At 36.0% G+C, this 16,460-nt stretch overlaps 1 protein-coding gene across 9 annotated transcripts in view; it reads right to left on the bottom strand.

Annotated features, from left to right (window-relative positions):
• The window catches only part of DYSF (dysferlin), a 780,712-nt gene that overhangs the window by 171,631 nt on the left and 592,621 nt on the right, over positions 1 to 16,460 (bottom strand). For all 9 annotated transcript variants that reach the window (XM_053704344.1, XM_053704350.1, XM_053704349.1 and 6 more), the window contains one exon: positions 15,322 to 15,395. In XM_053704344.1, coding sequence (XP_053560319.1) covers positions 15,322 to 15,395 — 74 coding nt within the window. The remainder of the gene's footprint in view (positions 1 to 15,321; positions 15,396 to 16,460) is intronic.

Genomic DNA, 16,460 nt, shown 5'->3' with positions numbered 1-16,460 from the left:
GTCCTCTTCAATTGACGTCTTCTTGCTGAATGAAGGTTCCTTTAAATAACGTCATCCAAGATGGCGTCCCTTAGATTCCAATTGGCTGATAGAATTCTATCAGCCAATTGGAATTAAGGTTGAAAAAATTCTATTGGCTGATGCAATCAGCCACTAGGATTGCACTTCAATCTTATTGGCTGATCCAATCAGCCAAAAGGATTGAGCTGGCATTCTATTGACTGTTCCGATCAGCCAATAGAATGCGAGCTCAATCCTACTGGCTGATTGGATCAGCCAATAGGATTTAAGTTCAATCCTATTGGCTGATTGCATCAGCCAATAGGATTTTTTCAACCTTTATTTCGATTGGCTGATAGAATTCTATCAGCCAATCCGAATCTAAGAGACGCCATCTTGGATGACGTCATTTAAAGGAACCTTCATTCAACAAGAAGACGTCGATTGAAGAGGATGCTCCGCGCCGGATGTCTTGAAGATGGAGCCGCTCCGCGTCGGAAGGCTGAAGATAGAACATGCTGTCTGGATGAAGTCTTCTGCCCGTCGGGAGGACCACTTCAGCCCGTCTGGAGGACCACTTCTTCCGGCTTCCTTGAGGACATTTTGCCGCTTGGATGAAGACTTTTCCTGGTAAGTGGATCTTCGGGGGTTAGTGTTAGGATTATTAAGGGTGTATTGGGTGGGTTTTATTTTTAGGTTAGGGCTTTGGGCCGCAATAGAGCTAAATGCCCTTTTAAGGGCAATGCCCATCCAAATGAACTTTTCAGGGCAATGTGGAGCTTAGTTATTTTTAGTTAGGGTTTTATTTGGGGGGTTGGTTGTGTGGGTGGTGGGTTTTACTGTTGGGGGGTTGTTTGTATTTTTTGTTACAGGTAAAAGAGCTGATTTCTTTGGGGTAATGCCCCGCAAAAGGCCATTTTAAGGGCTATTGGTAGTTTAGTTTAAGCTAGGTTTTTTATTTTGGGTGGGCTTTTTTTATTTTGATAGGGCTATTAGATTAGGTGTAATTAGTTTAAAGATCTTGTAATTTGTTTTTTATTTTCTGTAATTTAGTGTTTGTTTGTTTTTGTAATTTAGCTAATTGTTTTGAATTTAGTTAATTGTATTTAATTTAGGGAATTTATTTAATTGTAGGGTTAGGTTAGGTGTTAGTGTAACTTAGGTTAGGTTTTATTTTACAGGTCAATTTGTATTTATTTTAGCAAGGTAGTTAGTAAATAGTTAATAACTATTTAGTAACTGTTCTACCTAGTTAAAATAAATACAAAGTTGGCTGTAAAATAAAAATAAACCCTAAGCTAACTACAATGTAACTATTAGTTATATTGTAGCTAGTTTAGGGTTTATTTTATAGGTAAGTATTCAGTTTAAAATAGGAACAATTTAGGTAATAATTGTAGGTTTTATTTAGATTTATTTTAATTATATTTAAGTTAGGGGGTGTTAGGGTTAGACTTAGATTTAGGGGTTAATAAATATAATATAGTGGCGGGGACATTGGGGCGGCAGATTAGGGGTTAATAAATGTAGGTAGGTGGCGGCAATGTTAGGGACGGCAGATTAGGGGTTAATAATATTTAACTAATGTTTGCGAAGCAGGAGTGCGGTGGTTTAGGGGATAATATGTTTATTCTAGTGGCGGCGATGTCGGGAGCGGCAGATTAGGGGTTAATAATTTTATTTTAGTGTTGCGATGCGGGAGGGCCTCGGTTTAGGGGTTAATAGGTAGTTTATGGTTGTTAGTGTACTTTTTAGCACTTTAGTTATGAGTTTTATGCCACGGCTTTGTAGTGTAAAACTCATAACTACTGACTTTAAAATCCGGTACGAATCTTGAAGGGATAGGCTGTACCGCTCACTTTTTGGCCTCCCAGGACAAGCTCGTAATACCGACGCTATGGAAGTCCCATTGAAAAAAGACTATACGCAAATTGCGTAAGTTGATTTGCGGTAAGGCCAAAAAAGTGTGCGGTGCCCCTAAATCTGCAAGACTCGTAATACCAGCGGTAGTAAAAAAAAGCAGCGTTATAAGGCTTAACGCTGCTTTTTTACTTATAACGCAAGACTCGTAATCTATCCATTAGTTTGTAAGTAAAACCACATAATATTTTTTTTTTTAAAAGTCTATTTATATTTAATAATAAAATATTTATAATCCTAATTGGTATTGTTTGTTCCTCCGCCCCCCTTCATTTCCTCTTTTGGCTGGGCTGCAAAGTATAGAGCAGTCCCACCCACTCTCTACATAGGCTTTCTAATGGCTTTAAAGGGGCTGGACTTCAAGATTGTCAAATGACACAAACGCTGATTGGATGTTCCCTAGAATTGTCATTTAAAAAAGGGTTTATCCACGTGGGCTGGCATAACATTGTTATAGAAGCATTTAACCCCTTAATGACAACTAGCGTACCAGGTACGTCATGCATTAACAAGCAGTTAATGATAATAGACGTACCTGGTACGTCAGTTGTCTAACAGAGTGCTGGAAGCGATTGCGATCGCTTCCAGCAGCTCTGAGGGTATTGCAGTGATGCCTCGATATGGAGGCATCCTGCAATACCCCTTTACAAGCCTCTGATGCAGAGAGAGACACTCTGTGGCCCTCTCTGCACCGGAGCATCGTTGGTGGGTGGGAGCGAAACAGGGAGGCGGGTGGGCGGCCTGAAATGGGCCCGTGATCATGTGGAGGGGGGCGGGATCGGAGGCGGGAGTACCCGGGGGCGCGCACGGATGCATGCACGTGCACAGGGGGCGGTGGGTGGGCACGTGCACGGGACAGGAGCGGGTGGGAACCGCTACCCTACAGAAAAGTAAAATAATACATTGGGAGAAAAGGGGGGGGGGATTTTATTTATAAAGTAATCGAAGGGTTCTGGGAGGGGGGGTGGGGGGGGGTAGCTACACTACAGAAAGTAGCTTAAAATTAAAGAATCTTTTTTTTTTTACTTAACTGGGTACTGGCAGACAGCTGCCAGTACCCAAGATGGCACCCATTAGGCTAGAGGGGGAGGGTTAGAGAACTGTTTGATGGGGGATCCATGATATTGGGAGCTAAGGGGGGATTCTACAAATTAACCCTGCAAACTCCCTACAAGCTACCTAATTAACCCCTTCACTGCTAGCCATAATGCACGTGTGGTGCGCAGCGGCATTTAACAGCCTTCTAATTACCAAAAAGCAACGCCAAAGCCATATATGTCTGCTATTTCTGAACAAAGGGGATCCCAGAGAAGCATTTACAACCATTTGTGCCATAATTGCACAAGCTGTTTGTAAATAATTTCAGTGAGAAACCGAAAGTTTGTGAAAAAATTTGTGAAAAAGTGAATGATTTTTTGTATTTGATCGCATTTGGCTGTGAAATGGTGGCATGAAATATACCAAAATGGGCCTAGATCCATACTTTGGGATGTCTTCTAAAAAAAAATATATACATGTCAAGGGATATTCATGGATTCCTGAAAGACATCAGTGTCCCAATGTAACTAGCGCTAATTTTGAAAAAAAGTGGTTTGGAAATAGCAAAGTGCTACTTGTATTTATGGCCCTATAACTTGAAAAAAAAGCAAAGAACTTGTAAACATTGGGTATTTCTAAACTCTGGACAAAATTTAGAAATTATTTAGCATGGGTGTTTTTTGGTGGTTGCAGATATATAACAGATTTTGGGGCTAAAAGTTAGAAAAAGTGTTTTTTTTTCCATTTTTTCCTCATATTTTATAGATTTTGTTATAGTAAATTATATGATATGATGAAAATAATTGTATCTTTAGAAAGTCCATTTAATGGCGAGAAAAACGGTATATAATATGTGTGGGTACAGTAAATGAGTAAGAGGAAAATTACAGCTAAACACAAACACCGCAAAAATGTAAAACTAGCCTTTGTCACAAATGGACAGAAAATGGAAAAGTACTGTTGTCATTAAGGGGTTAATCATTTAATAGATGGATTAAAAACAGAAAAGGTACACATATATTTTTTTAATGGTAGAGATTAAATATATGGCATTTGATTTGTTAAAGGGACCCTTATTTTTCTTTTGTAATCCAATAGAGCATGACATTTTAAGCAACTTTCTTTTTTTTTTTTTTTTATGATTTTTATTGAGGTTAAATATGAAATATCAAGCGTGATGAGTTACAGCAATCATATACATATGCAGAAAAAACATGGCAAACAAGTTGCCACAAAATAAGCAAATCTGTTACATCACAATTATGCAAGAAATACTATAAATAAACCTCACATTTTCTATTTTTGTTGCATAGAGAAGGAAAACTTTGAACCTTACATTTTCAAAATACAATTAAGAAATAATCATTACACATAAATACAGTAGCCTTTAAAAGAAAAAAAACAAACAAAAAAAACAAAAAAACACATAAGTTATAGCAAAGATATACTTATTACTAAAGGCCCTTGGTTTACATGAGATCCCTCTCTCACTTGACCTTCCTTCTCACCTGTATAATAACATAACAGGGGTCTAATGGAAAAACAGGAGATAAACGAAAAAACATACAACAAAGCAAATGATAAGAATAATAATAAAAAAAAAGTGAACCTAAGTATCTCTCTCTCGATCCCCACCCCGCCCACTACCCCACCCCACCCCGCCCCCCCAGAACGCCACCGACTAGGACTCCCTCATAGTACAATCAATCCATGTATGTGGGAAAACATTAAGTAACGTTAGTTCCGCAAAACTCACTGAAGAAAGAAAAGGAGAAAGTATCCTCTTTTGCAAGGATATGGATAGGACAGAATAACTAGTGTCCATTTCCAGAGAAACTTCTTGAACCTTTTCTCTGATGCTTCATAAAGATGAAATGATTCAAAGACAATTTGATCTTGCAAGGATCTAAAAACCATAGCTAATCCCGGTATCCGCCTAGCTTTCCAATTTTTAAGAATACAGTATCTAACAGTAAGAATAATAGTATTTAAGCTATTTATGGTGTTCACATTAAAGGCCTCTTGTGGAGGACATAGAAAAATGACATCTTCCGCAGATAAAGCAATTGATATTTTGTATAATTTATTAAACCAGAATATAATCTTTAACCATAATTGTCTTACCCTAGTACATGTCCAAAACATATGAAGCAAATCAGCCCTATCATGTGAACAACGGGGGCATAAACTAACCAAAGTCGGGTAAAATCTAGAAATTTTCCACAGAGAAAGGTAAAAATTATTAATCAATTTCATGTGAGATTAGTTCCAAGATATCGGGACTTTACACTTACGTAGAGAGTCAAAACTCTGAATAATCTTATCATGATTTACCAAGGGGATTAACGGCAGCCAGGACTTACAAATGTTATCCCTAAATAAGAGACTCTGCTTGGTCAACATGATATCATACATCAAAGATATCGAAGAGTTTCCTGCCACAAATTTTTGTATAAAAAGCTTAATATCCGTCCAATCAGAGAGCCAAGAAGTGGGCCAGCTTTGAGATAGAACGAAATGGCGAATTTGAAAGTAATCAAATAGATTAGATCTAGCTAGATCATATTTATTAAAAATAGTATCCGCCATTAATAATTGATCATTCTCATCAAATAACTGTTTTACGTAATGTAGTCCTTTATCGGACCAAACTTTAAAAACTTTTTGATAAAGGCCGGGCAAAAAATTTGGATTATTTACAATAGGAAGCCATTCAGAAAACGAATAATCTATATCTAACATTGCACAAAACTTTTGCCAGGCAAAAACTATGTTTCTAATAGTAATAAGACAGCTAACATTCTGAGGCAGCTTCTGGACTGCAGTATGTAGTATAGCTTTTAACGCAAATGGGGCAATCAAATAATTTTCTAGCTCTTCTGATGAAACTAGATTAGTGCCAGCAAGCCAATCTATTGCCATTTTAACCATGGCAGCTAAATTGTACAATTTAAGGTTAGGAAGCGCCAATCCCGCCAATCCAGCCGATCCGCAATTTTGCATTAAACTAGCCAACGCGATTCAGGGCCTTTTATTGTTGCAAATAAATTTAGAAACTTGAGCATTAAAAAACTTTAAATCTTTATTCAGTAAGAATAAAGGCAAATTCTGAAGCGGATATAACAAACGCGGAAAAATGATTGATTTTATCAAATTAACTCTGGCTGTGATAGACAGTGGGAAAGCGGCCCAAAGATGCAAATCAGATCCAATTTTTTGAAGAAGGGGCTCAAAATTGGCTTTATACCAAAATTTAGGATTTTTATGCAAAACTAAACCTAGATATTTAATAACATCAACCAGTTTGAATGGGATACTGAGGCCTGCTAGCTGAGAACTATTTATACACATTAATTTGCTCTTTTCTAAGTTTATCTTGTAACCTGAAAAGGAGCTGAAAACTTCTAACACATGTAGAATCATAGGAATAGACTGCTGGATATTGGTAAGGAAAATCAACACATCATCTGCATAGAGCAACATTTTGAGACGGTGTATACCGAATGGGACTCCTATCAAAACATCTCTGCATCGAATCGCGAGAGGTTCCAACGCTATATTAAAGAGTAGAGGGGATAGAGGGCACCCTTGCCTGGTGCCTCTCTGTAATATTATTTTAGGGGATAAAGACCCATTGATAAGTAAAAAGGAAATTGGATTATGATATAATCTAAGAATAAATTGTGCAAATTCCCCTTTTAAGCCAAACTTCTCCATCGCCCTAAAAAGGTATTCCCATACAATTGAATCAAAAGCTTTGACCGCGTCCAGGGAGAGTATAGCAGTCCCTTGCCATAATGGCTTCTTCCTCTCCTTATCCACATTCCAGGCATAATCCAAAAAATTGATCAATTTGCGGGTATTTTTCGCTGGATTTCTAGCTACCATAAATCCAGTCTGGTCTGGATGAATGATTTTATGTAAATAAGAAGATAATCTTGAAGCAATAATAGCCATTAAGATCTTATAGTCTGTATTCAAAACCGAAATCGGCCTATAAGAGGCCGGATCTTCGGGATTTTTACCTTTCTTTAAGATGAGCGAAATATTGGCCGCAGAGAAATAACTAGAAATCATATTATTGGACATATAATAGTAATTAAAAAGTTTTTCTAAAGTGGGCAGAAGGACCTCACCAAGACATTTATAAAGCTCCGCTGGAAACCCATCTGGTCCAGGAGCCTTATTCATCTTCAAATGATCTATAGCTTTTCTAATTTCATCGATAGATATTGGAGCATTAATCGATATTAAATCCTTGCTACTTAATTGAGGCATCTTTATCATGGACCAAAAGATATCTTGGTTAATAATATCTATCTCAACTCCAGAGTATAGTTGTTGATAATAGGCAAAAAATGCCTCCATGATCCCCTTAGTCTCCGTATATCTTCCCTTTTCAGTTTGAATCGCGGGAATAACATTTTTCTTTTTTCTAACCTTAATGAGTCTAGCCAAGTATTTAGCGGAGGAGCCATGCATTCCTTTAAATTGAAGATTTATTTTTGCTTCTTCCTCTAAAAGTTTTTGTTTAAAGAACAAATCTCTTTCCTTCCTATTATCTTTTATTTTTTCCAGTTTCCTGAAGTGCGCCTTAAACAATATTTTCTATGTGAGTTCCTAACTTTATTCATGATTTGAATTTCCCATGCTTTACTCTTTTTCTTCGCTATACTAATATATGTTTGTATTTCTCCCCGCATTACAGCTTTAAAAGCTTCCCAGAAAATTTCCGGTTTATTAGAATAGCTTATATTATCGGAGTAATATCGCTGCCAGAGAGATCTCAAAAAATTTACAAATTTAGGATTAGTGTACAAATATCGAGGGAAATAAAAACTAGGCTTTTGAATCCTATTCTTTAGCCCAGTAGGGAATGACAAAGAAATAATTGCATGGTCTGAGATGATGATATCTCCAATTCCTGTCTCTAATTTCTGACTAGCTAAATTCTCCGTAATTAAAAGTAGTTCAATTCTCGAAAAGGTGCCATGTGCTTTAGACTCACAAGAAAATGACTGTTTATCTGGGTTTTTTAAACGCCATATATCAACTAATTTTAGCTTTGCGCTAAATTGTGATAAATATTTTGCTTTCTTTTCATAGGCTGATCTATTTTTATTAGAAAGTCTATCTAGTGCAGGACATAAGATAGCATTGAAATCAACCCCTAGAATTAAATTTTCAGCAATAAAGGGAAATAATTTAATTTTTATTTTCTCCCAAAATTCTCTAGAAAACTTGTTTGGGGCATATATATTACAAAATATAAATTTAATATTCTTTATAAACACATGGATAAGAATGTATCTTGCAGCCGGATCTATTTCTACCTTATCTATCTTGTATTCTAACTCTTTATGGAAGAGAATAGCGACCCCACATTTTCTAGATCGACCAGTCGTAGAGACTACTTCCCCTACCCATTTTATCTTCAATTTAGCCGCTTCATGCTCATTAAGATGTGTCTCCTGAAGGAGAACAATATCTGGTTTATAACTTTCTAATTTACTTCTATTATTAAATGTTCTTCATTCTCTTGGTATCTTTATATGAAATGCAAGAATGTAAGTTTAGATGCCGGCCCATTTTTGGTGAACAACCTGGGTTGTTCTTGCTGATTGGTGGATAAATTCATCCACCAATAAAAAAAGTGCTGTCCAGAGTTCTGAACCAAAAAAACTGCTTAGATGCCTTCTTTTTCAAATAAAGATAGCAAGAGAACAAAGAAAAATTGATAATAGGAGTAAATTAGAAAGTTGCTTACTATTGCATGCTCTATCTGAATCACAAACGAAAAAAATTGGGTTCAGTGTCCCATTAAGGTTTACCATCACTTTAAAGTTAAAGAGAGCATAAGAATTAGCATTACAAATTCATTCATTATTGCATAATTCGAATATTACATTTAAACATAGCATTAGAAATACTATTATATTAAACAAATGTTGTACAAATTTGAAACGAAAGAATGTGTTAAGATTTGTTTCATTTTTCAAATGTTGCAAAACATTCGCCCATCCCTATTCGTCAGCTGATGTTCAGAAATCATTACCTAGTGAAAAAAAATATAGTGACCGACTCCAAGGGCAGGAATAGACACTAATACAAACATGACATGTTCTTAGAAATTAGAGCACTATATTTTACATTACCGTTAAATAAGCGAGAATTAGATAAAAATGCACTGTATTAGGAAACCTAACGAATGTGTAAATACAGAGATGGAATAACTTATGACCTTTAGCTTGCTGGGAATTCCAGGCTCTGCTAAGGCTGCAGAAGAAACAAGTTGGCATTTGTTTGGAAAAATACATTAAACTGCGACCACAGAAACCAAGACGCAGGAAGTCAGCAGCCACAGGTAAGTAGCTGCCTACACATGGAATTTGCAGAGATCTATATTAAGCTGAAAAAAAACTTGTTGTAAGTGCTTCAGAACTCATTGTAAGAGAAGCTCTCTATATAATTCCCAACCAAACAGAAAGTGTAAAATATAAAATATTAGTTCCTCCACTTAGGGGATAATCTTTATGGTTTCCAAAATGTGATGCCCAGGGAGCAATACTGGTGCAGACCCTGTTTGTATTAGGGTGTGAGAACACTTCCAGGTGCCAGGTGTTAATTGATTATAAATTATCACCATCGGTCTGCACGGCTGCTGCACATTTTCTTGAGGAATATACAGTAGAAACAATTGTATTTTGGTAGTTGTTTCTTTCAGTTGTTTGATAGAATTTCTATTTAAAGTTTATTAAAATAATTATTCTATTTTGACAAACAGGTAAAAAAAAATTTTTTTTTTTTTTTTTTTAAATGGGCATTTTAGTTCCCTTTATTCTAGAGCTTAAAGGGATACTAAACTCCAACTTTCTAATTTACTCCTATTATAATTTGTTTTTGTTCTCTAGCTATTTTTATTTAAAAAGCAGGAATGTAAAGATTAGGAGCCAGCCCATTTTAGGTTCAGCACCCTGGAAAGCACTTGATTATTGGTGGCTACATTTACATTTTAAAATGAAAATAGTTTTCTTTATCTGAATCATAAAAGGAAAAAATGTGGGTTTCATATCCCTTTAATGAAAAGAACAATGGGAATTAAACTACACTGTTTATATAGTATATGCCCGGCACAGAGCCCTTATACCCCCCAATTTCTTATCCCCATGTGTGAAGATGGGCACCACTCTGCAGAGCTTCCCTTTATGACTGTTGGCACCAACTGCAATGAGCACTTGCTTAGACTGAGTTATATATGGGACTGGATGATGTCCGCTCTCTGACCAATAAGAGTGGGACCAAATTTCAAAGAGAAGTCAGTATTTCCGTGTGCATGAACCACGTGTCATTTTTTTATTAATTGAGTGGGGGAACAAACAAAAAAACACTTTCTTCAACCCCAAAAGTCATTTTTCTTTTCTTTCTGATATCCAGATGTAATGTGCAAGAGTATGGAGAGATCTCTCCTCTCATCCCAGTGCATTAATATTATTTGGTTCTAAGGTTAGGTTTTAGTGTTAGGGCTATGGTTAGATCTAGAGTTAACACATTGGATGCCACACAAGGCTGGCATTCAAATGGTTAATAGGGTAGGCCCACTCTACTATTCATTTTTACAAAAATACTGTAAATCCCAAATTGTTAATTCTTAAACTCTAAACGTATATTTGTTATACAACAAATATTCAGTATTGGTAGTAAAGTCCCAAAATGAAAATTCTTACATCTTACAGATGTCCTTAAAAAGTAGATAGCATAGTGTAATTGTTTAAAGTGTACAGTTGTATTGAAAGCAAATAATATCATATACATAACCTATATTTATTTGCAATTAAAGGGACAGAAAAACCCAAACTTTTATGTCATGATTTGCATAGAACATACAATTTAAAACAACTTTCCAATTTACTTCTATTATCAAATTATCTTGTTATCCATTGCTGAAGGAACAGCATTGCACTACTGGCAGTTAGCTGAACACATCTAGTCAGCCAATCACAAGAGACAAATGTGTGCAGGAACCAATCAGCAGCTAGCTCCTACTAGTGTATGATATGTGTGTATTCTTTTTCAACAAGGGACACCAATAGAATGAAGCACAATCTGAATCATGCAAGTTTCATTTTTACCTTCCTATCCCTTTAAGTGCGGCAATGCAAAAGGTCTGCATTCATTCAAAATATATGCACAGTACATTTCAGGAATTAAGAGCTGCATTGCAAAGGTCTTCATACACACAGACATTATATCCAAAGTGTATCTAAGCAAACAAAAAGCAACAGGACATTTAAAAAAGGCTAAATATCCGATAGAAAGTATTAAAAGCCATAAAGCGCTAATTTACACCAGGTTTCCACTGAAAGTGCAAACCGTTAATACACTGTCGATAACTAGGTGTAAAAGAGGAAAATTAGCTTGTTGAGGCTTAGTTCCCATTGATATAGAAATGTTTGTAAACAAAGCAAGTTTTTTTTCCCTTTAGAAATAGATTATTCTATGTAATATTTAGAGCTGGCCCATGTACAGGAATAGTTGCAGTCATGTTTTTATGTAAATATCAATATGCATTTACATATAAAAATATAATCAAGCACACATATCTCCATTATTCCAACTAGGCCTATGTCTAGGGCAGCAATAAATATTACATATATCAATAAACAAAAATTCATTTCATTTTTTTGAAAGGACAGTCAAGTCAAAATGAATCAGATAGGGCATTCAATTTTAAACAACTTTCCAATTTATGTTTATCATAAAATTTGCTTTGTTCTCTTGGTATTCTTTGGTGAAAGCTAAGGATAGGCTCATATGTTAATTTCTTACCCTTTAAAGGCCGCCTCTTATCTCAATGCATTGTGACAGTTTTTCACAATTAGACACTGTTAGTTCATGTATTACACATTGGAAACATTGTGCTCAATCCTGTGCAGTTATTTATGAATCAGCACTGATTGGCTAAAATGCAAGTCTGTCAAAAGTACTGAGATAAGGGGACAGTCTGCAGAAGTTTAGATACAAGATAATCACAGAGGTAAAAAGTGTATTAATATAACTGTGTTGTTTATGCAAAACTGGGGAATGGGTAATAAAGGGATTATCTCTCTATCTATTTTTAAACAATACCATTTTTGGTGTAGGCTGTACCTTTAATGAATTCAATGTATTTTTGTTTCTCTCTAGAGGTGATCTCAGATAAGGAGCGCAGAGGTTAAGCGTAAATGTTATAGTGTAAGGTCAGGATACCATAGCAACAAATTTGTTATGGCGCAATTTTTGATAAATCCGAGGTCGGATGAAAGTGTTAACACAACGTTAACTTAAACCTACACGAAAAGAGTGACTGCACGCAATGCACAATGTAATTCAATCGAAACCTGGTACTAATATGGAGCCGGAAACTACTTGTAGATGTCGGTATCTTACGGCTCTATTTTTAATGGCTCAATAAAAACGAACCCTGAACATGATCCGCTGTAGCGATTTGTGTCCACCGCACATCGATGTCGGCATTTATCATTGCACAAGCATTTTACATTTGCGGCCACTAGCAGGGAGTGTCAATCAACCTGATCGTATCCGATGGGGCTGATTGCTGTCTGCCTCCTCAGAGATAGCGGATAAGTTAAGGAGCAGCGGTCTTAAGACCGCTGCTTCTTAACTTACATTTCCGGCGAACCGGAAAGTACGGGGGTAGATAGCAGCCTCCGCTGCTTGGTAAATCTACCCCTATGTATTTAATCCTTTACATGAGTTAAAAACATAGGTCTATACAAGCAACAGAGAAAAAAAAAGTGAGCTAATGGATTCAGGGATTTTCTTATTGCAGCGTTGCGTCCCTTTAAAAATGACCCCACAAGATGTGCAGTTCTTTAAAAACTATGTGACCAAAACCTGAGACCTCATATCAGAAACATATATCCAACAACCCCTTTAAGACTGTTAATACTTATTCATAAATACAATAAACATATCAATAGTCAAATGTAACACTAAAAACAGAGAAGTGTAGAATCAGTTTACAACAAGGGATAACGGAATGTGTAGTATCAGTTTACAACATGGGATAACGGAATGTGTAGTATCAGTTTACAACAAGGGATAACAAAATGTGTAGTATCAGTTTACAACAAGAGATAACAGAATGTGTAGTATCAGTTTACAACAAGGGATAACAGAATGTGTAGTATCAGTTTACAACATGGGATAACGGAATGTGTAGTATCAGTTTACAACAAGGGATAACAGAATGTGCAGTATCAGTTTACAACAAGGGATAACGGAATGTGTAGTATCAGTTTACAACATGGGATAACGGAATGTGTAGTATCAGTTTACAACAAGGGATAACAGAATGTGTAGTATCAGTTTACAACATGGGATAACAGAATGTATAGTATCAGTTTACAACATGGGATAACAGAATGTGTAGTATCAGTTTACAACATGGGATAACACAATGTGTAGTATCAGTTTACAACATGGGATAACGGAATGTGAAGTATCAGTTTACAACAAGGGATAACAGAATGTGCAGTATCAGTTTACAACAAGGGATAACGGAATGTGTAGTATCAGTTTACAACAAGGGATAACGAAATGTGTAGTATCAGTTTAAAAACAAGGGATAACAGAATGTGTAGTATCAGTTTACAACAAGGGATTACACAATGTGTAGTATCAGTTTACAACAAGGGATAACGGAATGTGTAGTATCAGTTTACAACAAGGGATAACAGAATGTGTAGTATCAGTTTACAACAAGGGATAACGGAATGTGTAGTATCAGTTTACAACGAGGGATAACGGAATGTGTAGTATCAGTTTACAACAAGGGATAACAGAATGTGTAGTATCAGTTTACAACAAGGGATAACACAATGTGTAGTATCAGTTTACAACAAGGGATAACGGAATGTGTAGTATCAGTTTACAACAAGGGATACGGAATGTGTAGTATCAGTTTACAACAAGGGATAATGGAATGTGTAGTATAAGTTTACAACAAGGGATAACGGAATGTGTAGTATCAGTTTACAACAAGGTATAACAGAATGTGTAGTATCAGTTTACAACAAGGGACAACACAATGTGTAGTATCAGTTTACAACAAGGGATAACGGAATGTGTAGTATCAGTTTACAACAAGGGATACGGAAAGTGTAGTATCAGTTTACAACAAGGGATAATGGAATGTGAAGTATCAGTTTACAACAAGGGATAACGGAATGTGTAGTATCAGTTTACAACAAGGGATAACAGAATGTGTAGTATCAGTTTACAACAAAGGATAACACAATGTGTAGTATCAGTTTACAACATGGGATAGCAGAAGGTGTAGTATCAGTTTACAACATGGGATAACACAATGTGTAGTATAAGTTTACAACAAGGGATACGGAATGTGTAGTATCAGTTTACAACAAGGGATACGGAATGTGTAGTATCAGTTTACAACAAGGGATAATGTGTAGCAGCAGTTTACTGCAGTTTTTGAGACAAATGCAGCAAACAGTTGTTGCATTATGCAAATAAGCCAAAACACTTGCTCAGTGGTTCCGTTGGTTGGGAAAAGGGCAGTGACCAAGTAAAAAGTATCTTTTACTTCCATTAGTAGGGGCTTGATTCTCTAAAGCTCTTGGCTCTGGCGACATCACCTAACAAGGCTCATCAGCACTGTGATGTCCCTCAAAAAAATTTACAAACGCAAAATGTTTTTTTTTGCCTGATTTTTCCTGTTGCTGAGGACTTTTTGATAATCAGTCCCTTAATCTTCAAGAGATATGAAACTCACATTTTTGTCTTCCATGATTCAGATAGAGAATACAATTATAAACAACTTTCCAATTTACTTCTATTTTCTAGTTTGCTTCATTCTCTTGGTATCCTTTCTTGAAGAAGCAGCAATGAATTACTGGGAGTTAGTGCATTGGGTAAACCAATAACACGATGCATATATGTGCAGCCACCAATCAGCAGCTCCTGAGCCTACCTAGGTATCATTTTCAACAAAGAATACCAAGAGTACAAAACAAATTTGATAATAGATGTAAATTGGAAAGTTGTATAAAATTGCATGCTCTACTTGAATCATGAAAGGAAAAAATTGGGTTTCATGTCCCTTTAAGCTTTAGCTTTAAGAATCCTGCTTTAAAAGTTTATTAGGTCTATTAACTTTTTTTGTGCACAATTTTGTTGCAGTATTTGAGGTTATAAAACTATTGAGATATAAAAAAATAATAATAATAATAATGTTCTTAACTTCTTAGTGACTCTAACACTGTAACTTTCTAATACAATAAACATAAAAGAAAGAATAAACCTAAATAACAGTAATTTATATTATTTAAGGTTTGTTATTACCTGGGTTGGTATAAGGGGTTCCTTGTCATCTATATCGATGAGTACATCATCTCTCGGTGTAATACTCACTTCATCTATAATAAACAACATTGTTTAGATGTTTCACATATACGAGTAATAAATGACAATATATATCAGTAATTAAGTACATCCCAAAATATATTTATATAAATTAAATATTTTAGGCTAGATTACGACTGTCATGCTAACTGTTGGGCAAAGGCGATAACAGAATTTTCTCTGCTTTTTACGTGCCGACAATTATTATACATACTGTAAAATATATATATTCTAGTGATTATTTAAATTTTTTATAGTATATTTAATAATTTTTATTAATATTTTTTAATATTTAAAATTTCAATAACTCGCATTGAAGTTATTAATTATCATGAACCCGCAACACGCATATTTCACACTCCTATATTATTCACATACAGCTAGATTACGAATTTTGGGCGCTATAGGGATTTTAACGATCGCCACAAAATCGGCGTTATTTTACCTCCTTATAGTGCTGGTATTATGAGTTTTAAAAAAGCAGGCTTGTGCGGGCGATATGGTTGTGTTGAGCTCCATACCGCACCGAAAACAAGCGCTGCTTTGACGTGCTCGTGCACAATTTCCCCATAGACATCATGGGGAGAGCCGGCAAAAAAAAAAAGGTTAACACCTGCGATCACGGAAAAAAAAGCTCCTTAACGCAGCCCCATTGATGTCTATGGGGAAAAAGAAAATAATGTTTAAACCTAACACCCTAACATAAACCCCAAGTCTTAACACCCCTAATCTGCTGCCCCCAACATCACCGCTACCTACATACAGTTATTAACCCCTAATCTGCCGTCCCAACCTCGCCGCCACTTACAAAATATTATTAACCTCTAATCTGCCGCCCCCAACATCACCACCACCTACATAATGTTATTAACCCCTAATCTGCCGTCCCCAACATTGCCGCCACCTACATAATGTTATTAACCCCTAATCTGCCGCCCCCAACATTGCCACTGCCTACATAAAACTATTAACCCCTAATCTGCTGCTCCCGATGTCACTGCCACTATACTAAAGTTATTAACCCCTAAACCTCAGGCCTCCCACATCACTACCACTAAATAAATCCATTAACCCCTAAA

Source organism: Bombina bombina, chromosome 2, assembly GCF_027579735.1.
Source record: "Bombina bombina isolate aBomBom1 chromosome 2, aBomBom1.pri, whole genome shotgun sequence".
NCBI classification, from domain to species: domain Eukaryota; kingdom Metazoa; phylum Chordata; class Amphibia; order Anura; family Bombinatoridae; genus Bombina; species Bombina bombina.
Note: the sequence above shows the minus strand (reverse complement) of the source record. Positions and strands in the feature narration are given on the sequence as shown.